The following is a 23,217-nucleotide window of genomic DNA, read 5'->3' as shown; positions in this document are numbered from 1 at the left end:
TCCTGGCAATGCCGAAGAGATGATTCCTATTTTCCATTTCTATTGGCCTTTGAGGATGATTAGCATAAATGATGGTCAAACTTGTGCAGCCACAGTCCTCGCTGGACACCTGTACATATCACACAGTGGATATCATTCAAGTCCTTGTTTTTACTGACTCTCTGCAGAATTCTCTGAGGACAGGACTTACTTCCACTTAGCTCGGGATTATTTCCATGAGGTTCTGTCATGCTCAGGGCTTCCCATTAAAATATCTTCCTATTCAGGAAGTATCCCCCCTCTTCAATTCCCTCCATCATTATTTTAGATATTAGAGTCTGAGTTGAAATTAAGAACGCTTTCTAGAAAATTCAAGTTACATGGTATTAACTTTCCTCAATTAAGTGTCTTTTTAATTATTTTCACTAGACATTAAAATGTATTTTCTCTTCTCTAGTTCATTTCTTATTTAAAAGAAACCATTAATTGAAGGCCCAGAATCCATACTTGAGTAAAAGAAAAATTTAACCAATATAAAAACATTAGATTAAATTTAAATCAATTACTATCCAAGGAGTTCTGAATGGGAATAAACAAATTATTTCACTTCTAAGTCAAAGCTTTATTGATTTGATGTGAACATTTTTATTGTTGTAGTTAACAGAAATTTTGTAGATTAGTGTCAATATAAAGTCATATAAACCAGAAACTTTTTCAGGAGGAGCAAAAGACAGTAGCTGTCAGCACTCAGACAATGATTTTCTTAGGCAGATTTAGTCCTTAAAACTAGGCTGTCTTGTCAGTAATTGATTTAAAACATGAGTCTCAAGAATGGTATGGCTCTTGACATCTAAAGTGGATACTAATTTTTTTTTCTAAGATATTCTAAATACTGGAAGAATTTTTGCTTTAATTAGCTGTTGCCATTTAATTCAATCAACTAGTATTTTATTTAAAGTATATCTACCACATATAAGGACATATGAAAATGAAGGCAACAAGTTCCTGGAATCTAGTAGGGGGAAAGGAACATGCATATGAAGACAAGGTAATAAGCAGGAATTGCAAAAAAAAACAGCGGCAAAATGTGCTCTAACAGTTCATTCATCTATGCATTTGGATATTCATTCATACGACATATATTTGGCATGTCCTCTGCCAGGAACAATCCTAGAAGCACAGAAAGGCACAATCCCCACTCTCATGGAGTTTATGGTCCAAAGGAGGGAAAAAGACATGGGTCAAATAATCACACACTTGCAGGAAGGTGAGATGCACAGTTTGGAGGCAGCATAGGGTAAGAGCTTTTAATCTGGTCCAGAAGCAGGTGATGAAGTAAGCACTAATCGAACTATCACCAAGAGTCCCAAAGGCAGAGGATAACAGGCCATGTGCAAAAGTGCTGTGGGGAGGAGGGGATGGAAAGTACTTGGGACTTAAAAGAAACCAGTGGGCCTAAAGCAGACACAGTAAAAGGCATGCCAATGCCTAGGGGACATGCAGGGCCCATAACATGAGGGGCTCTGGAGGCCATGGTAAGAAATTTTGACTTTTATACTGATAGCAATGAAAAGATATCAGAGGGTTCAACAGGAAGCAATAAAGTTAGATTTGGCTTTGAAAAAACACAAAAAAACAAAAAACATTCTGCCTTCTGGGTGGTTAAGAACAGACATATGGCAGAAAGAGAACAGGGTGGATGTGTACAGGCTAGACCCAGGAAATACAGGAAGTTAGTTTAGATTAGGGTGGTGGAAGTAAAGAAGATTATAAATTTGAAATATTCAGGCAATGAGATAGATAGGTGACGGCAATTACTCTGTGAGAAAAGGCTGATGGGAAGAAGCGTCTATCAAGCAGAACCCATGTCTGTCTTGGAGTTGGATGGACGGTGGTTGCTGTTGACTGAGGGAAACATTGGAAATGGGTCAGGTTTGGGAGGGAAGAGAGATAATGAGTGTTTTGGATATGCCAAGCTTGAGGTGTCCTTATAAACAGGCAGGAAGCAATTAGATAGATGAATCTGGAGGTCAGAGACAAGCCTAAGTTGGAGATATATATTAGTGGCTTCTACCTGTGTGGAGGATGCAAACAAAACCAGGGGAGTAAAAGAGATTGCCAAGGTATAGCATAAAAAATAAGAAAAGGAGAAGGCCAGGGGCCATGCTTTGAGAGCTCTAAGATTTAATGGCTGAGTAGAGAACTAATAGAGAGATAAAGAACTGCCAGAGAGGTGGAAGGAAAACCAAGCTGCATAGATCCATACAACCCCTGGCAAGGCAGTATTTTACAGAGTGACAATGGCCAGTGTCAAACAATGCTGTAAGGTGAAGTAAGATGACAAAAGTCAATATCCACTGGATCTACTGACATCGTAAAGAGCTCTTTCATAATATGATGGAAGCTAAAGCCAGACTGAAACAAATTGAGTGTGAGAAGGAAGTGATGAAATAAACTCATCTGATAAACTCTGGCTCAATCGGTTAGGAGAGAGAGGACAGTAGCTTACAGGAAATGGAAGTAAGAGTCTGAAGGAAGGCTGCATTCCATTTCTATTTTTAACAGAAGAAAACAAAGAGTGTTCAAAAGCTAACAGAAAGAATCTCCCAGGAAGTGTTGGATATGAGGAGCAAGGGAGAAAGAGAGAGAGAATGAATAGTAAAAGGATGCTGAGGTGGTTGAAGAGAGTAAGTTCCAAGGACAAGTGGTGGGATCTGCCTAGGATGATGGATAGTAAAGTCTCTTTTTAACGTATCGGGAGGAAAGACGGGAAGGGTGGAAGTAGATGTTAGGTAACTGGAACAGAGAGCCCCGTCTAATGGCTGTTCTCTCTATAAAGTGACAGGTGCAGTCACTGGCTGAAAAGAGTAGAAAAGACTTGCAATGGTCAGTGCAGAAAGGAGAATAGAGCAAAAAGTAAAAGCCCACGTTCAGGGTGCGTGATAACTTATGGAGAATTCTGAAGATAACTTTACCTGAACAAGCATATCGTCAGGTCATTCAGGTCCAGCTGGGCTTGTGCCAGACCATTCAACACAGAGTACTAGATTTTTGCTTTGAGGAATAAAAATCAAACATGGAAAACCTACATATAAATACATTTTCAACTGAAGAGTCTAAGACTAGAATAAGTACACTAACATTTCAAATAAATTTTACTAAGATTTCAAATAAAGTTTACCAAATTTAATCTCCTAAGTATATGACTAAGTTCTATAACTTCTATTTAGCTCAATTTTTCAATTCTTATTTTTTTCAAAATAATTTCAGAAATATTTACCGAAGCTGATTTCCTGTTATTATTTTTTATCTACATAATAAGCAAACATAAAAAATAGAAAGACCTAAGTGCAAAACTTACATGATATTTATAACTGAGTTCTCTTTCTGTGAATGTGGGCCACATTCACTATAAAGAAATCTCAATATTGGAAATGATTCAAAAAATTTTTAAAGTGGAAAGTCGTAATTTCAGTATCAGATCATGCTAGTTATTTTTTCATACCGTATTAACTGCACTTCTTTTTTCTAGTAGTATTCGAAATAGATTAGCTGTAATCTTATTATCCTGGACACCTTGCTCAAGGCCACGATTATCATCTTGCATGAGTCTTCGATCCATGATAACTTCAATCTGACCTAATACGCAAACAAACAAACAAGCAAAACTGACCAGAGTTATTTAATACTGACATTCGTTGAGCATCACTTAAGTAGAAGCCATGATGTCTTGCTCTAAATTTCCCCTCTAGTCAAGGAGGTGGATTTATACAACCCACTACACCATGGGCTTTCTCTTGATAATAGCTCAAAGTAGCTCCTACAAATTCATAAAACAGAAGAGTATTTCTGTGTTTCTTTAGTAATGTTTCACAATATCTGATAAGAAATTTAAAAATGAGACAGGACAGATCAAAATTTAAATGAAAATTTTTTTCCAAAACATTAACCTAAACAGTAAATTAAGTTCTCCAAAACTTTTAGTAGCACCATTTGGAATAAAAAATGCTTATGAGGTTTATTAGGAAATGTACATCACACAGAGAGTAGTAAAATACACATAGATGGGTAGGTCTAAAAAAGGTTTACAAATAAAATTTAGGTTACTTGATATGAAGCAGGTTGCTGAAGAAGCCCTAGAATGTGGACACACTCATGATATACTCCCTTGCTTCTCTGATATTGTGTTAGTGGCAGCACCACTGTCCTGCCTTTCTGGCTTAAAAGGGGTCATACCTGGTTCCTTCATTTGCTATGCAATATTTCCATATTTCCCCTAGCTCAAGTTTTGGAAGCTAATCATTACGAGATTAAAAAATTAAAAAAACCAACTAGAGCCGTATATATATATACACACACATATATATATACACACACATATATACACATACGTATATATACACACACACACTTAAGCTAATACTCAAATAAGACTTAGAAAACTGATGTTATATACTTAAAAATACATGCATATTCATTCATATCCATTACTATATTAAATGATCATTTGGTACAAAAGGGAAATAGCAAACACAAAAGACTAACAATTACTACTATTACATAGTCATACCAACTCTGTTTAGCTTCTTTCTTCTGAGTTTATGTATCTAGTACCTAAAATTACCAAAGATGAGTAGAAATCTCATTGTCACTACCTTCATAATTTAAAAGACAACTGTCTAAGATTTAGTCCCTAGGCTCAGGGATTAAATTGGGTGTGAAGTGACAAGCTGTAGATAGGTATGATTGGCATAACATACCTATTCAATTTAGCATATCAATCTCTTGGCAATTTCTAACTCTTCTCCTGTCTCCAAATGTTGGTACATATGTGACTGGCACTTAGTGATTTACTGGATTGTACTTGAATTGCTTTAATTCAAATACTAAGGTATTTGGTGGCTATAGCAGAAACAGAGGAACTTTATTTCTTAGCTTGTCTTTACCAGGAACTGAGATAATGCTGCTTTGTTCATCACGGCTTCAGTCTTACTGTCTAGTCCTCTACTGAGGGCACAGCTTTGAGAATTCAAGGCAGTGTTTAAAAATGGGTGGCTCAAGAGTCATGTAGGGCATAAAAATGTTTTATGTTTTGTCAACACAGTGTTTTTTAACAAATGATATCAATATTTTTCAGATTGAACAACTTCATGGAAAATTCCAGACTTCTTGACTCTTCTTTCAAAAATTGAATTTAGCAACACTGGGCCTCTAACCACACAGTAACAATGCTGCCCCACTGCACACTGAGAACATGCTCTTCAGTTTGCTCAAGTCTCTAACCCTCCCTATTGGATCCCTGATGTGGAGTCATTACTATTTTCATAACCGAATTCATGTCTTTATGGCATGAGTTTACATGATCTTATCTAATGAAGGCCACAAAGAAAAATGAGAAGTAGCAGTTTGTGTGTGTGTGTGTAAGTTACAGAACGCATGTATACGCCTCATGTAAAAAGTGGGCTTGTGTCAAAGGACACACTAGGCATGTGCACTCACTTATCTGGCTCCTTCAGACATTTATCTCTACGAACTCTTAGAATGTAAGAAAGAAGACCAATGATACCATGTATGATAACCAATTAAAAATATGTATTATAAAAGATCCAAGTCTCTCAATAGAAAGACTTGCAAAAATTAATCAGTGTCTATTGACTATTTTCTCTCACTTCCTATGCATCACTTTTTCTCTTTTGGAATCCTTAAAGCCATACCTCTTTATCCCCGTATCTCTGTAATTTCTACTCCCTTCCTTCTTTCAGGCGGTAGCAGAATAGAAAGACCATGATTCACAGAAGGACCTAAGTTTGAACCACGACTTCCCAAATTTGCAAACTTAGGCAACTTATCTAAACCTCCGAATCTGAGTTTCCACATCCATTAAATCATGATGATGACAGAGACCTCTGCAAAGTAAACACTATTAAGAGAAGCAAATTATCTTTAAAAAGAAATCTTTACATGGAATTTTAGGTCTCCTGTTCTTCATCTGAAGATTTAGGAGATTCATCTTTTTATGTTGTTCTCACAAAACCCAAACTTAATAGTCTGGTTGCTGAAAGAAAAAAGCTGAAAAGAAGACAGGGAGGTTTTAACTAGAGATTATACCACATCTGACCAACAGAAAAAGTATACACTTGGAACTGAAACCTTTCAGAGTGAAAAAGAGTGTAAGCAATACATACCACTATTCAAACTTGAAACGCCTAAAGACTGAGCAGAGAGCAGTGTCAAACGATGTTTGGCATCCTGGATATAGGCCATTGTAGTCATGGGATAGACATTTGCTTGAAGAGGCAATTTGCTCAGTGTCATTCTAGGTTGAATCTATAAAACACAACAATTCCATCTACAAAAAGTGATATTTACATATATTCTTTTAAAAACTGGAGGACAGGTGATTTTTCTTTCTAAGAGCTTTAAGACGAAGCTTCCTTTTTTGTTCAATGGAAGAAATAATTTAAAAATTAAAGCATTATTTAAAACAATATAAAGAAAAACCACAAGGATATTAGAAAACAATTTTTAGGTGGGAAAGGTAGAACTTGCCCAGATTTTTAAAATAGGCATTCCTATTTAAATTCAGAATAAAAATGCTTAAAAGTCTTCTAACTCTCCAATATTTGCATAAAACAAATTATAAAAGTATTAAGTATTCATTTCTCATCTAAATCTAACATACTGCTTTTGTAATGAATGCTAAGTATAATAGCTCTCTATCCCCTTTCAAGAAATATCTCTTATTATTCTTGAATTGGTTTTAATAAATACCACACAGATCTCCACACCAAATCTTCTAAGATATTACATTATAATCAAATGCATATTTATATTTAAAAACCATTCAGTGCTTACTCTTTTTGATTAGTTTCAATGTAGATAGTTCCAAATTCCAATTCCTTGTAGCCTAGTACCTGAATGTTCGAAATATGACTCTATTTTTTGAGAAAGACTGTCGGTAACCCCAAAGCCCATCTGGGTCACAGTGACTGACTGTAAGCTCAGAACCCTGTTATCAGTGAATCTTAATGATACCACATAAAAATGTCATCTCCTCATTTAAACTCATTAAAGTTAGACATAAAAGTGAAGAAAAGAAGAGGTACAAAGTTACCATAATAGTTAACATGTATTAAGTGCCCATTAACGAAAGGCATGGTCCTGAGTATTTCACAAATCTATCTTTAATCTTCCCAACAACCCTGCAATGTCTCCCTCAAATTACTGGCTGTACTAAGTTGAATAATGCCTCCCTCTCTCAAATTCCTGTCCACCCACAACCCGTGAATGTGATCTTATTTTGAAATAGAGCCTCTGCAGAAACAGATGAGGTCATTCTGGATTATGTTGGGACCTAACCTAATGACTGGCATCTTTACAAGAGGGAAATGTGGACACAGACAGACAGATACGACAGGCATAGGGAGAACTCTATATGACAAAAGAGGTAGAGACAGGAGTGATGCATACACAAACCAAGGAATGCCAAGCATAGGCAACCACTAGAAGCTGGGATAGGGCAAGGAAGGATATTTCCCTATAGCCTTTGGAGGGAATATGGCCTTGTCAACACCTTGATGTTATAAATCTAGTCTCCAGAACTGTGAAAGAATAAAATTTTGTTATTTTACATGATTCCATTTGTATGGCAGCCTTGGGAAATTAATAAACTGATAAAGCTACAACTGTAAAATGTTTAAAGAAAAAAAAAAAGTAAACCTACCTTAAAAGAATTCTGTATTTCTCCTTTCCAAACCAAATTAACTTATATAAGTGAACTTATTTTTAAAAATGTAAAACTATCACAATTGTGTTGTTGCTACCGCCACTCCTCACTGGAGCTAGAGATCTAGTTTTGCCCAAGTACTACTATATCCAAAGCTTAAAAAACGGCCAATTTTAAAAGCAGAAATATTACAGACTTAAAAGTAATATTTTCTTTTTTAGTCAAACGTTCCATCCACAAAAAGAAAATTCACATTCTTAGTTAGTCAGTTTTACTAAGTTCCTCATTCATGTCTACAACCACAAATACAAATAACTGGTTTTGTATGATTTTAAAAGACTTCCTTTTGTATATAAAAAAATTAATCACCATAAAGTTGAGATTTTATTTGGAATCCAAATGGCTGTAGTCGAATTAACATGCAAATTCAGAAACTATGCTGAAATTTTTATGTTTTGGAAAAAGTTTAAATTTAACTTTTGTAGGAAATCGTAGAAGAGAAAATTATTAAAATCTTTTTCACCCACCCCCAGTTGAAAATCAAAGTAAAAGTGTTTATTATAAAATTATTTCTATTCACAGCCAAAAATCTCTAAAACACTTGTTTTAAAAACATGCTTATGGTTTTAATGGTATTTCAAAGATCTGTTATCAAACACATACACTCAGAAAACAGAGATTTAGGTAACAATCAAAAGTGCTCTATTCAATTGGAGAATTGACAATCTGATAAGACCGTATAAATCAACTTCCTTACTAGAGTTTGAAACTATTTCATGAAAATTTTGATTAAATATATACCTGCCTATTTCTAAACAGATATACCTATGTATATGTACACATGTGTGTCTGTGTACGTACAATGGTATACACAAACACACATACAGAGGAAGAGTTTTCCTGAAATTTACAACAGTCCATTATTAGATCATACATTAAACCAATATATAAGGAATAAACTTAATAGGCATGAATCAATTCCTTATGAGGAAAACTGACATAGACTTTGTATACCCACACAAATCTCATCTTGAATTGTAATCCCCAGGTGTTGAGAGAGAGACCTGGTGGGGAGACTGGATCATGGGGGTGGTTTCCCCCATGCTGTTCGTTTGATAGCCAGGGAGATCTCATGAGATCTGATGGTTTTGTAAATGGCAGTTCCCCTGGGCTTTTCTCTCTCTTGCCTGCAGCCATGTAAGACTTGTCTGCTTCCCCTCCACCAGGATTGTAAGTTTCCTGAGGCTACCCCCCAGTCATACAGTACTGTGAGTCAATTAAACCTCTTTCCTTTATAAATTACCTAGTCTCGGGTATTTCTTTATAGCAGTGTGAGAATGGACTAATACAAAAACAGACCAGGCACAGCGGCTCATGCCCATAATCCCAGCACTTTTAAAGGCTGAGGTGGGCAGATCACTTGAGTCCAAGAGTTCGAGACCAGCCTGCCAGCATGGTGAAACCCTGTCTCTACTAAAAATACAAAAATTAGCTGGGTCTAGTGGTGTGTGCCTGTAGTGCCAGCTACTTGGGAGGCTAAGGCAGGAGAGTCGCTTGAACTTGGGAGTCAGAGGCTACAGTGAGCCAAGATCATGCCACTAAACTCCAGCCTGGGCAACAGAGTGAGACTCTGTCTCCAAAAAAAAAAAAAAAAAAACTAAAAAAATCCCAAAAAGTATAATAATCCATCAATCCCTAATTATGTTTCCTTTCTGGTAGACAGATTCATATATATATTTTTTAGCATCAAGATATTTAATATTCATAGTGGTCACCAAATCTACCCTTTGAACAAATAAATCTTTACAAAAAGATGTTCTTAAAAAAATGGTCTCCCAAGTATTTGTTCTAATTGTAGAACCCGCAATTATCTATCAAAATTCAGTTTTATTTTAGAAATAATTTGCAACTTTAGGTATTACTTTGTCAAAGGATCCAAAATTAACTGGGGCATTATTATATATAAGAATCATACACCAATACAACCATCACTTAAACATTTTAAAGGAAAATTACCTGGTATCCATTTAGGTCAGTATAAAATCTATTTTGGCTTTTTATATCAGAAGAAATTTTCATTGCAATCTCACGGTTATATACTTTTCGGATGTCCACAATATTGGAAACTTCCACAGACTGTCCTTCTATTCCTAAAAAAAATATATAGATAGATAGATAGATAGATAGATATAGATATAGAACTTCCAAAGTTACATACATTTTCTTGTTTTCTACTTCCTATCTTAACATCTCTCATATAATAAATGCTATCACAATTTAACTTTTCTTTTTAAAAACTATCAGAAGGTAGATAACATTTATTCAGGGGAGCATATTATTCAACTAAAGAATGAAGCAGCTGGGATGAGAAAAATGTAGATGATGTATAACATGTAAATGACTCTCTGAGTTCGAAACAGGACATGAAATGAAAAAAGGGCTGCTCAGCTACAGGCCAGTCCACTTCTCACCTGCACCACCATTCCCCGAAAGAGCCATTCTAGCCTACTTTTTCACCATTTTCTCCTTACAGACCAGATATTATGAGCCAGTAAAGTTTACATTCTGCTGGTTCAAGTGACAGTGTATTATTGCTAGGAAAAGAGACAGGAGATCCAAGGAGATGGTTTATGGCCGAAAGTGATATTAAAATATTAGTATTTGTGGACTATAATCTGGAAAGCTCTCCAGAAGTTAAATCAATTTTAGTTGAGTTTAGTATCTCTTACGACCCCTTGTTATGAAATGATCCATTTTGTCCTTTGTTATATAAAGCAGAGGACAGCTTTAAAAAGTCCCTAACATATGAAACATTCGTTTGGACAAGCCTGAAGTGTTTACTAGTCTCTGTCATTCTACTTTAATTGTATCTTCAGGTCCTCAGTGAGGCCTTGGGTCAATTTCATAGATGGAGAGAGAAGTTAAGAGGAAATCCAACACACATAATACAGATCAAGGGTGTATGAGATAAAAAGGAATGAATTAATGGCATTTGCAGTGACCTGGATGAGACTGGAGACTACTATTCTAAGTGAAGTAACTCAGGAATGGAAAACCAAACACTGTATGTTCTCAATGATATGTGGGAGCTAAGCTATGAGGATGCAAAGGCATAAGAATGATACAAAGGACTCTGGGGACTTGCGAGGAAGGGTTGGAGGGGAGCAAGGGATAAAAGACTACAAACAGAGTGCAGTGTATACTGCTTGGGTGATGGGTGCACCAAAATCTCAAAAATCACCACTAAAGAACTTACTAATGTAACCAAATACCACCTGTACCCCAATAACCTATGGAAAATTTTTTTAAAAAGGGTGTGTGAGAGATATTACAGGACCTTCTAAAGACAGCAATGAGGAAAGTGGTCATAAGAAAGAGTGACGTTATTCTATTTAATAAAGCTGAAGCCTTCTGAGGTTCAGAAAGGAAAAAAGGGAAAATGTGGAAGGGAGGAAAGGAGTAAGGAAGACTTTTTCCTAGGAGCCAAGAAGAATTCCCAGAGTTTAACAGAAGGAGACAGCAAAGAGTTAAAGAAAGGAAGTTTAACTTTGTGAGGTTTGTGGGAAAGAATGTAAATGCAGGCTCCACGGTTCTCGGGGCTGGCACCCGTGGTCGTACTGAACACAAGGCTTCTCGTCGGGACTCTGGCACACCACACAGGTTCCCAGTGTTCCCAGTGTTTGGCTGGGGCAGGGCACGCCATGGCAGGCAGTTTCCCTTCCATTCCCCTTGGGCTATACTGGATCGGTCCTTCTGCAAACAATGACTGATAAAGCAGAGAAGGTTGCTGTAGAACCTGAAAACGTGTTTAAATGTCATAGGGAATCGAGAGTCCTTCATCTCAGAAAAGGCAGAAGATGGCCCTGTTGTTAAGGAAACAAAGAGCAGGAGACAGCCTTATTGGAGGTTCTACCATGTCCAAGGAAAAGAAGCTTATGGCAGGAGATGGTATTCCACCAAGCCAATTGGATTCTTGGTTTGATGATTTCAGTGGTTTCAACAAAGATGGGCTGATGCAGAAACCTGGTAGAAATGCACCTGTAGGAGGAATCATTACCAGGAATTTCTCTGGAGATGACCTAAAAGTCACAGAAATACTCCCTTTTCCAAAAAGCCAAGAAGAAATTAATGTTGATATAAAATGTCAATTAGTGAAGGAAATTCGACACTTTGGACGAAAATATGAAAAACTCTTCAAATTGCTTGAAGGACTGCAAGGACCTATGGAAGTCAAGAAATGATTTTTTGAATCCATCATCAAGGAAGCCACAAGATTTATGAGGTGAGACTTAATTCAGCACCTTGAGAAGAAACTGGAACAAATGATTTCTGGCTACTTGTTCAAGAAGGATCACCTCACCCCAAATGCATAATCTTGCTAATGACTGAGGAGAAAAAAAGGATCAGATTGCTGTTTTCTAGAATGGAGCAGGATATTGCTGAAGCCTTTTAGCATGTGTTAGTGAATAAAATGGACTTCCAGAAGAGACATTTCTGTTAAAAAAAAAAAAAAAAAAAAAAAAGAATGTAGATGTAGTGTAAACACCATAGATTTATCTGAAAAGTACAATGGAAATTCTAAAATATAAATAACAATCTAGTGATAAATAACACTTAAATGGGCTGAAGCCTCTAGGAACAGAATTTTCAGAATGCTCACTGAACTTCTTTCTGGTATATACTGCTCTTCCAACTCAAATGGAGCTAACTTCAGTTTCTTACTACATTCATAAAACTGTTATGAGTACCATCTCCATGGGTGAGGAAATGTGGAATGTCCTTTATTTTAAAAAAAAAAAAAAGAGAGAGAGAGACAGGGCCTCACTATGTTGCTCAGGCTGGCCTCCAACTCCTGGGCTCAAGCAATCTTCCCACCTCAGCCTCCTGAGTAACTGGGACTACAGGCATGTGCCACTGCACCCAGTTGATGCCTTTTCTTTTTTTAAATGGCCACAGTCTGAACCACTAACCTCTGCCAGTTACCTACACAGGTACATTTCCTGATGACAGTTATTACAAGGACCTGCAAAGACAGATGACCCAAATATCTCCATCACTATTGAGAAGTTGAAAAACAAATCACATATATAACTGATGATAAATAACAGTATCTTCTATGACCTAGGAAATGCATTACTCTAAACGCAAACCCTCTTTTCAGTATGCTTACATTAACCAAAATAGTTTTGTAAAGCCAAAATGAAATGTATATGGAATTTTAATAATAATAGATAAGCATCTACAAATGAACCAAAAACATCTAAAACACAAAATGTAGCACCAAGCATGATAGTATTCATGTAATACTAGGGAGCATGGCTGATGACAAGAAGTAAACTCTAATTTAATAAAGGCATGCATTGGGTTTTTAGTATACTGTTTTAAGCTTTCTTCGCTCTAGATTAGATATTTTCTCAAAGAGCAACAGAATACATGAAATGAAATAAAGCCTTAACAAAAGAGAACATCATTAATTTTAATTCATGTACCTCCAGAAAGCATTTATAAAAGAACATGCTTCAAGGAAAAAATAGTTATTTCACATTACCTCTATCAATAATAAAGTATTTCTGTTGAGAAAATCATCTTTCTCAAGCTCAGTATTATACTTAGATCCTGTTGTGGCAACAAACACTTAAAGCTCTTTAAAAGGAACTTTATGTCCATTCACAATTCAGCAAGATACCAATTTAAAGTTTGTATCAGCACAGACTTTTAAAATAAGATTAAACATGCTTATTATGAACAAGCCAAACAAAACCTGTAATGGTCATAAAAACAAGGAGATATCCCTGAGTTCTCAATGGTAATTTATTATTTTTTTAAAGAACAGTATATGTGAAACAGTGAAAGGATTGCCAACTGTTCCTATTCTGTGTCAGTAATTCCTTAAGCTGTACCTTTCCCAAAGAGGCTCATGCGATGGAAGGGAGAACATCCCGGGAAGCAGGAATGCAAACCAGCAGTATCCAGTGGTCTGTTTTACCTGCACATCACATGGCAACAAAAATGCTTTTTTTTTTTTTTTTTTCCTTTTACTAAAGTGGCTCCACCTGGGCATGAATGGCCAGGGCTTTCTAAGTCTCTCTGGTTTTTCTTCAACACTTTACAAGATTAGTCACTAGGGAAAGAAAGGAGTGATGCCATTCCCAAGTTTCAACAAAGAAATATGTGCCTTCTTGCTGCTAATTCTCTCCTCCTTGGAAGAGAGAATGGAGGTTGTTTATCCTTATTCACATAGGCAACGCAAGGTAGAACAGAGCCAGTTCACAGGTGAAAAGTGGTAATAAAAAGGCCAGAAAGAGTCCTTCAGAAGGTCCCACTACATCAGAGTGTTCTATAGATGGGGGTAGATCCCACCCCCAGAGCTAGGATTTTTTTTGTTTGTTTGTTTTTTATCTCCCTACAGAATGTTAGCTTCTCATAAATACAGACTGTCTTATGCACCATCTTTGCATTACAGTTCTTAACAACATTTGGGGTACATGGTAAGTACTGAATCACTGTTAGACAGAAATAGCTAAGATATGAAAGCCTGTCCTTTATCATGCAGAAGTTAGTTGACATGGGAGGAAAGCAAACTGGGCTATGGATAAAGTTTAAGTAGCTGGAAAGATGAGAGAATAAGAACTTTCATTTTACATACATGTTACATGCATGTTAGAATGTAAGTTCCTTAAGGCTAGAGACCATGTCTTATTTATCTTCATGTTCCCAGCATGTAGACATGTATAATAAATGTATGCTGAGTGAAGGGTGGCAACTATGTGGCAATGACAGGAGCCAAGAGTTACTGATGCTTACTATGTACCATATGTTTACTACAAGCTTTATATATAATGACTCCTTTCGTCCTGACCCTAAGCAAGGAAGAAATCACTTTCCCAAGGACAAGGCTGGCAGAACCAGGACTATACCACTACATCATCATGCCTCACTGGCAGACCAACTATTGAAGAAGGCTCAAGTTACTCTGGGACCAAGGACTGGGAGAGGCCTTGTAGTGAGTAGAGAGAAGACCTCCAGATTTTGTTTTCTTTTGTTTTTAAGGGGAGAGGGCACTGAACTGAAATCTGATATCTTTCAAGAGCTATTTGAGTGAAATAAGGCACAAGAGGCTTCCAGACCCCCAAAACTCTTTGTAACAACCCAAAACTCTCTTTCAAAATGGCATGCTCACCTTAGAAGCCAAGAAAGTAATACATATTTAATATTAAAGACAGATACTCTATTGCACAGCAGTTCCTCCCCACTGTACTTAGCTGAGATGTACAAAATGGTGAGCCCAGTAGGCATGCACCAGCATGTTCACTGCATACTGGCGCTAGGAACAATAGGGAAATGAATAAATAAAATCACATATGCCCATGTTATGGAATGCTGTGTCACAAATGAAAAGAATGAGGTAACTGTCTCTCTTGGCAGAGAAACATCAGAAGAAAAAAGCTAAATGTAGCATTTGTATAGCATGATATACTATGCTGAAAATCGACACAAACACAATACTATACTTTTCTACAGTTTTAAGACCATGTGGTGCATGTATGCTTGCACATATATCTGAATTCCTCTCCTGAGGAGTGGATGGAGACAGACACAGATGTCAGAGGAATTTTACTTTGTATCTGTAATGTGTGGAATTTGTCAGAAGAGTAGTACACATAAATATTATTTATACCTGTATTTATGAAATAATATTAAGCATTTTTAGAATATTTTCTGAGACAGCAAGAAAAAATAAAACCAAGTAGATCACTGTCAGGAGGCTGGGCCATACCACAGCTTTAGGAGGACAGAACACTCAGGCTTACAGGGTTTTAGCACCAGTCTCAAAATGACGTTGCTCTTCTCAGAGCCTTCCCCCACTGGGTGGATGAGAGAGAACAGAAAACAAAAGGCATCACCCTCTTAACTGTTGCTCAGCACCAGTCTAAGGAAACCAAAGGGGGTGGTGCCTGGTGTGGGGAGAGAAAAACTGGAGGGCAAGCCTGACACATGCCATGCCTGAAATACGAGTAGAGGAAACATCCAGGAGGGTGTAAGGACTCCAAGAAATGCAAATGGAAACCCTGGAGTCATAGCTCTGAGCGACAACTAATGACAGCCTTTGGAGAATCGCAGGCTTTTACTTCCTCTGTACCACCAACTCTCTCAGTTCCTCAACAATTTATCTGGAGCCACCTAATTCAACCCTGAACTGCAGAATCTCTGAGTTAGCTCAACCCTCTCCACCTCTCCAGATCATCTTACTCTAGCTATTTTGAAATGCAAAATATACTTTCCCAAGGAATATACTCATAAATCATACACCACTCTCGCCACACTCAACCAGTTATAGGAGTGAGAGGCAACAACTCGGGAAAAAGGACAAAACAGAACCTCACTCATATCCCAGCAAAGTCCAGTATCTTATCAGTGGCACCTAATGTGATTAGGACAACTCTTTACATCAAGAGGGACAATAGCAAATGGCCCACGGTCACCTAGGAAAAAGACAAGTGATGGCAAGAATCCTAAGAGACATATTTAAGTCTGCAAATAAAAGTCTAACTGAAATTTAACATGGCTATCAAATCACATAAAATAAATCTCCAAAATACCCATCTAAGATTCAAAGAAATGTCTGAGTGTCTTAAAAATACTGACACTCAGGCAAAGCAAACCTTGCTATCTATCTGATTGTTGTGCTCATCTCCTTTCCTCCAATCTGTGTCTGAGCAGAGAGGATGACAGAATCATCACTTTGTTGTAGAAGTAGGATAATCATAAAAAACCAGGGCTTCTGATTTTGAATATTCCCTCTTCGATTTGGGAAACATTTTGTTTTATATTTTAATCATCAAAAATATAAAACTACCTTTGCTATTATGCACTTACTTTAGTGATGTTTTTGTAAAATTTATCCAACTTAGCTTAAAGCTCAAGCTCATGGTTACTAATTAACATATACTGCTTAATTCGTAAGTATGCTTTTATGACATTCTCACAACAACGATAAACTGAGTAAGTCAACATCTAAATGTTTCTAAAAAGAAAATACTATTGTGACCACATTTTTTAAAAACTGTACTAATATCTGAAAGTACCAAAATAAAAATGGTAATAATTTCCACTATTGAATGACCATTTTTTCCATGTTGACTGACTCAATTTACCATTCATTATAAGATCTAATTTATCCTCTGAGTCACTGCTGATTTCTGGGTCTGTAAATGTTCATATTGATTATTTCTCCACAAGTGAAAATTTTAACATCTGCTTTCACGAATACAAATTTTAGTAAATTTCATTTCAAGTCGCAAATTTAAGAAAATGATGATACACTGCTTTGTACCATTCATAAAATACTACTAGATAAACAGCTACTATTACTTATCGATCACTTATGAGTTAGGCACTAGTGTACCTATTTTATGCTTTTCATTTCAATAATTCTCACAAAAATGTCAAAAACTAAATCTGTAATAGGAAAGGTATGGCATTTTGATCATATGAATTGTAAATGCTGGGTAAAGATTATACCAATAAACTATGATATGCTTGAAGAAGACATAATAACTGAAAAACATAAAACAAAACTGAAAGGCTTTTTGTTTTTTTTTTAAAAGCATTAATGTTATGAAACAACAGAATTTTTTGGAAGCTCTGTTTTGGAGGGATCATAACACTGACATCAGTTTTAACCTCAAAATAGATAAAATAAATAAGGTCTAACTAAAACACTCCCCTAGGAAGTGAATAAAATAGCTCACAACATTGGAGTTTTTTGGCGCCTTCCCTGTGACCCAGGCTTGGGCTGGTCTAAGACAGAAGAGAGAAGCTGGCTGAACTAATAATGATACTTGATTTGCACATCTGTGGCACTGGCAGTTACTCTGAACTCACCTATTTCCTGTTTTCCCAAACATGCTCCTTTCTAAGGCATCTTTAGGCAGGAAAAGATTCCTCACAATGATCTGCCGCCATGACAGATGTTTCTTTCTTTTCCACCACTCTATATCTTCTCCCAACTTACAATAAATAAATAAATAAATAAATAAATAAATAAAACAAGCAGCAGCATCTCTCTCACCCTGTTTAGTGGGTACTGAACAAAGACAGTTCAATTTATTGGTGTCTGACTGGACTTTAATGACCAAGTAACAAATATTTCTGCAAAACACGTGGTTTCCAATTGCTTGCTTTCAACAAAATTGAAAGTGTACCTAATCAGGTTGTCAGGCAGTAGGACTTTAAAAATAATTGATTAAAATTAATGTTTGACGATAGGTCAGTCTGTGACTTTCGGCATTTAACCCAGGAGTTCAAAGTACTGAATGATATTCCTATAACAAAACTCCTTCCATTACCAGCTACTTATTTATGTTAATAACTTCCCTTTGCACTGATATTTACAAAAACAAAAATTAAAAATAAAATCATATATCATTCTAGCAATGAGTGATATTCACCAAAGGACACATTATCCATTAGGAATAAAAAAGGTACAACCCATTGAGAAAAATGTTTCCATTAAAATTTATAAAATACAATTATTAAAATAGGAACATATTTATGTTTTTTTGACCAACTGCATGCCAATAATTTTTACATCTCAATCCAGAAGAAATAAAATACTTAGAGCCTTATAACAGACTTTTAAAACTGTATATATAAATACACACACACACATGATTTTTGTTTTAGAGAAGTAATGAAAGACTGACCAATAACAAGACTCTGAACCACAAAAATACTACATTAAGATAAAATTCTGTGGAGAAATAGAATGTAATTATAGGGAGAAAATAATGATGTGAAGTTTCTGACAGCTAAAGAAAAAGCTAGTGCAGGTTTTTAAAAACCCCATGATTTAGTACCATTGCCCATCGGATATGCTTATTTTTAAAAGTTACCATGTACAATACACCAAAATAACATCCTTTAATTATTTAAATGTATAAAGAAAAACCACAAGTCAATTAAAAAATATATAAGGGACAAAGAGTTCTTTAAATCCTTATAGTAGGTTTCTAAACAACCTTATTTCACACATTGTGATATTCTTTTCCTCCTTTCTGCCTTTCATGTGACATTCTCTAAGACGTAGCCTCTCAATGACTCATTTCTTTCATTAAATCCTCCTCAATTCCCCCAATCTGTAATGACCATGCTTTGTCTGATAACACTCAACTATCTAACCATCTGGCTCACTCACTCTTATAAGTAGATACAACATTCACTATGGGTAAGGTTCCTTGTATATTCACTCAGTGAATACTCCCAACATCCTCTGAAGCTGATTTTACTACTGTCAACATTTCAGATGATAAACCAAAGCCAGATTAGCAGTAACCTGTGCAAGGTCAAACAGCTGCTAAGTGGCAGAGCTGGGATGGGCCTGGGAATAAAACACAAGAGAACTGTCTCTGGAGTCTCAACTCTGAACCATTACACATCTATGTTTCCCATCCCTGTGCCCTGAACCTGAGTTCAGTGCAACCCACCTTTGTAGGGGATGATGCTTCCTTGCTAAGGAGTTACGGCTTCAACAATCAGCTGCTCTCAAACAGCCCCAAAGATAACCTCTGAGTTCTGAATCTGTGTAACCAGAACGTGCTTACAGTCCCTTAAAATAACCTTCTCTTTCATGCCTGTAGGGAATAATCAGATTCAACACATAGCTATTTATTTCAATTTTTAAAAGTTCCAATTAACAGGGAAAAAAATCCTTAGCAGTCAATTGCATATTATGATATTCCAAAAATGTTTTAATTACCTAAGCCTGCCTAGCTATAACTTACTTAATGCTTTTTACTTTTAAATAAAACTAAATACGGAATATAGCTTTGGAAAAAAATGAGAGACTGATTGCAAACCACCTTAATGTCCTCATGAATCTTTTTATGGAAATAAAAAGAACTTCAGTGAAGTTCTGAGACCTTGTTTACAAGTGGGACAGACACCAGGGATGGAAGCCCCAGATTCAAGCATCCTTAGAAGACGAATTTTATCACTTCTTGGCCTTTTGGCTAAGATCAAGTGTAGAAGATTAATTTAGAAGCAGGGAGTCAGGCAAAAGAGATTTTAGGTGAAACTAAGTTGTATGAAGACTGATGGTTACACCTAATTGAACATCTACCTTTTTTTATAGATTAAGAAACTGAGTCCCCAAGAAATGAAAGGACAAACCCATACTCCTCTGGTTTGCTTAGAGGCAAAACTAAGGATTTGGGTCTCTAAATCCCAATGTGATTCCTTATAAGAGGGGTCTTCAAAAGTTTCATGGAAAATGCATATCATGAAAAAACTAAGCATGGATTTCATCAAAATAAACTCATACTTACTTGTTATAACATGTCTGAATAGGATCTAGTTTGAGGCACTAACAAGGGTGAGACTTCGGTTTGAAAAGAGCCCCTATCAGAGCAATATAAATTATGCTAAAATTTAAACAAGAACAAACATCAAATTTATGGTGAAGCTTGGGTAGAAGTATGGTGAAATCACTGATGCTTTATGAAAAGTTTATGGGGACAATGGTGCAAGAAAATCAGCAGTTTACAAAATAGATAAATTGTCTTGGGAAGGGATGAGACAATGTTGAAGATGAAGACTACACCAATTTTCAAGAAAAAAATTAAGTCTGCTTTCCTGCTCTAATTGAAGAGAACTGACAATTAGCAGCTTATACAATTCTGACTGAAAAATTAAAGTTGAGGAAACTTTCCACTCAATGGGTGCCAAAACCACTGTGTCCAGATCAGCTGCAGATAAGAGCAGAGCTGTCAATGGAAATTTTACATAAGTGGGATCAAGATCCTGAAACATTTCTTTGAAAAATTATAATAGTAGATGGAATACAGCTTTACCAGTATGATTCTGAAGACAAGGCACAATCAAAACAATGGCTACCAAGAGGTAGAAATGGTCCAGTCAAAGCAAAAGACGACTGGTCAAGAGTAAAAGTCATGGCAACAGCTTTTTGGGATGCTCAAGGCATTTGGTGTGTTGACTTTCTGGAGGCCCAAAGAACAGTAACATCTGCTCGTTATGAGAATGTTTTGAGAACATTAGGCAAAGCCTTAGCAGAAAAACACCCAGGAAAGTTTCACCAGAGTTCTTCTCCACCATAATGCTCCTGCTCATTCTTCTCATCAAACGAGGGTAATTTTGTGACAGTTTCAATGGAAAATCATTAGGCATTCACTTACAGTGCTAATTTGGCTCCTCCTGATTTCTTCTTGTTTCCTCATCTTAAAAAATATTTAATGGGCACTCATTTTACTTAAAAATACAGGTAGACTGAAATGACATGGCTAAATTCCCAGGACCCTCAGTTCCTTAGGGATGGACTAAGTAGCTGGATTCACTGCCTACAAAAGTGTCATGAACTTGATGAAGCTTACGTTGAGAAACAGTTTATATTTTTAATTTTTATCTTTTAATTTCATTTGTCCACAAACTTTTTGAAGTCCCCTAGTATGTTTAACTAGATGAAGCTCATTTTGATTCTCTAAAAGCCAAGAGTCAGGTTATAAATCCACTTATGTTTATATATTCAAAATTGCTCAGAGAAAAACTAAGCAACTCTCTTCGATTGCTAAATATGCCCATGCAAGGAAATCAGTCATTTCAGTCAAAGGAAAGTCTTTTCTTCCATAGTTTTTGATGTCAGTTCATTATATTTTACCTCCAGGCTACTTGTTTTCTTTGAGTAAGATCCGTTACATATAATACTTTATAATATGTTGGTGGAAAATAGAGCAGAAGTATCCCATTTAAGATGTTTCCCCTAAGGGTTAAACCATGGTTTACACACACATACATACTCACTCGCTAACAAACACCGGCCTAGGAGAACACAGTCCTTGCGCCAGTGAAATGTACATGACACACTGGTTACCCACAGTGACCTAAATTCTTCAAAGTAGCTGTCGGTATCAGAAACTAGGACACTAGAGTCCAATAATTACAGCTCTGAAGACAAGGCCACAGTTAGCAATGTCACTTACTGGTATTATATTATTGCAAGGTATGTACTTTCCTCTTAGGTGCAATATTAAATAAAACACAAGAGGATACAGGAGCTTCTGTTTGTATTATATTCTATCTTCTAATCACAGATTAACCAAAAAAGCTAAAGTAGCAGCCTATATGGTAATGTTTAAAGCTTCAATTAAATGAAAGATGATTATACTGCAAGAAAAATTAATTCCCACCTCTCTCAACTTTTCCCCCAGAAAAATGTTATTTTCTAAAAATGAAATAAATTGCATTTCATTAAATTATGGGTGCTATAAAATGGATTTATTAAACCTGACATTGTCAAAAAATTGTATCTCATTAGAAATTTTTTTTTTTTGAGACAGAACCTTGCTCCGTCGCCCATGCTGGAGTGCAGTGGCGCGATCTCAGCTCACTGCAACCTCCGCCTCCTGCGTTCAAGCGATTCTCCTGCCTCAGTCTCCCGACTAGCTGGGATTACAGGTGCGTGCCACAACATCCAGCTAATTTTTTGTATATTTAGTAGAGACGGGGTTTCACCTTGTTAGCCAGGATGGTCTTGATCTCCTAACCTCGTGATCTGCCTGCCTTGGACTCCCAAAGTGCTGCAATTACAGGTGTGAGCCACCGTGCCTCGCCTTCATTAGAAATTTCCAAACTGCTCTGATCTTGTAGAGCTTTTAAGGCTAGTGAGCACAAGATTTCTTCTAATTTAGTATTTTTAGAAACCTTTTGAATGCGATGTCTGAACGATAATGAAAAGGGAAACAGAGTGTTCTTTTATTAGCTTAAGAGATGTTAAGAGAGAGAGAGCCCTTCAACTGCACTTCTAATCATTTTCAGAATCTGGAGAGAATGCAAATAGAAAAACAAAAGTTAAATTCCAAACGAAAAACAAAAGTAGGGTTGAACTATAAGGCCTCTCAACTCTGTTTCAAAATCATTAAGGACCAAAGAGTTTATATAATTTTGGTAATGTTGCTTGATTTTCGTTCTTGATTTTGTTTTCTCCTGAAGCTTAATTTGGGCAAATAGTTACTTTTGGGAGAAAAAGGTCAAAGAACAACTAAAGTAGAGATTGAGAAATGTAAGAATATTTTGTCAGGTATGCATTACTTTAGTTTTTAAATTGAATTTGTAAGGTTTAACAAAAATAGACACCCAACAAAGACAATCTTTAATACTAACTCATTTTCTGTTTCTTTATTCCTTCTTGCTGAGAGATTACAAAATCTTTTGAATAATTAACTGGTTTAGTAACCTAATACAATTACAGTATGTAACCATAAAATATTAATAGTCTCTCTCCCCAAACCCTCATTTCCTCCTGGATTGAAAATCTGGTACTAACAACAAATAGGCTCTATTCATTAATACTAATCCAAATAACTGCATCTGGTTGGTTTAAGGGGGGCAAAAGTAGCATATATCCAAAACTAGTTTAGTAAATTAAATTCAAGAATAAATATTTTTGTTATTTTATGCAACACTAGCTAAAAGCCAATCTACAAAAGCATGGAAGTTGG

The 23,217-nt window shown here is 36.2% G+C and overlaps 1 protein-coding gene and 1 pseudogene across 1 annotated transcript in view; one reads left to right on the top strand and one right to left on the bottom strand.

Moving 5' to 3' along the window:
- The window catches only part of MAN2A1 (mannosidase, alpha, class 2A, member 1), a 162,313-nt gene that overhangs the window by 18,671 nt on the left and 120,425 nt on the right, over positions 1-23,217 (bottom strand). Inside the window, exons 17-19 of the mRNA XM_011998208.1 lie at positions 9,722-9,855; positions 6,165-6,306; positions 3,485-3,618 (exon numbers count right to left, since the gene is read on the bottom strand). Of these exons, the coding sequence (XP_011853598.1) occupies positions 3,485-3,618; positions 6,165-6,306; positions 9,722-9,855 (410 nt within the window). The remainder of the gene's footprint in view (positions 1-3,484; positions 3,619-6,164; positions 6,307-9,721; positions 9,856-23,217) is intronic.
- On the top strand, positions 11,563-11,946 carry LOC105552519 (annotated as a pseudogene).

The sequence above is a fragment of the Mandrillus leucophaeus genome, unplaced genomic scaffold, assembly GCF_000951045.1.
Source record: "Mandrillus leucophaeus isolate KB7577 unplaced genomic scaffold, Mleu.le_1.0 Scaffold560, whole genome shotgun sequence".
Taxonomy (NCBI): Eukaryota; Metazoa; Chordata; class Mammalia; order Primates; family Cercopithecidae; genus Mandrillus; species Mandrillus leucophaeus.
The sequence above is the reverse complement of the archived record's forward strand: the minus strand, read 5'-3'. Positions and strand labels throughout refer to the sequence as shown.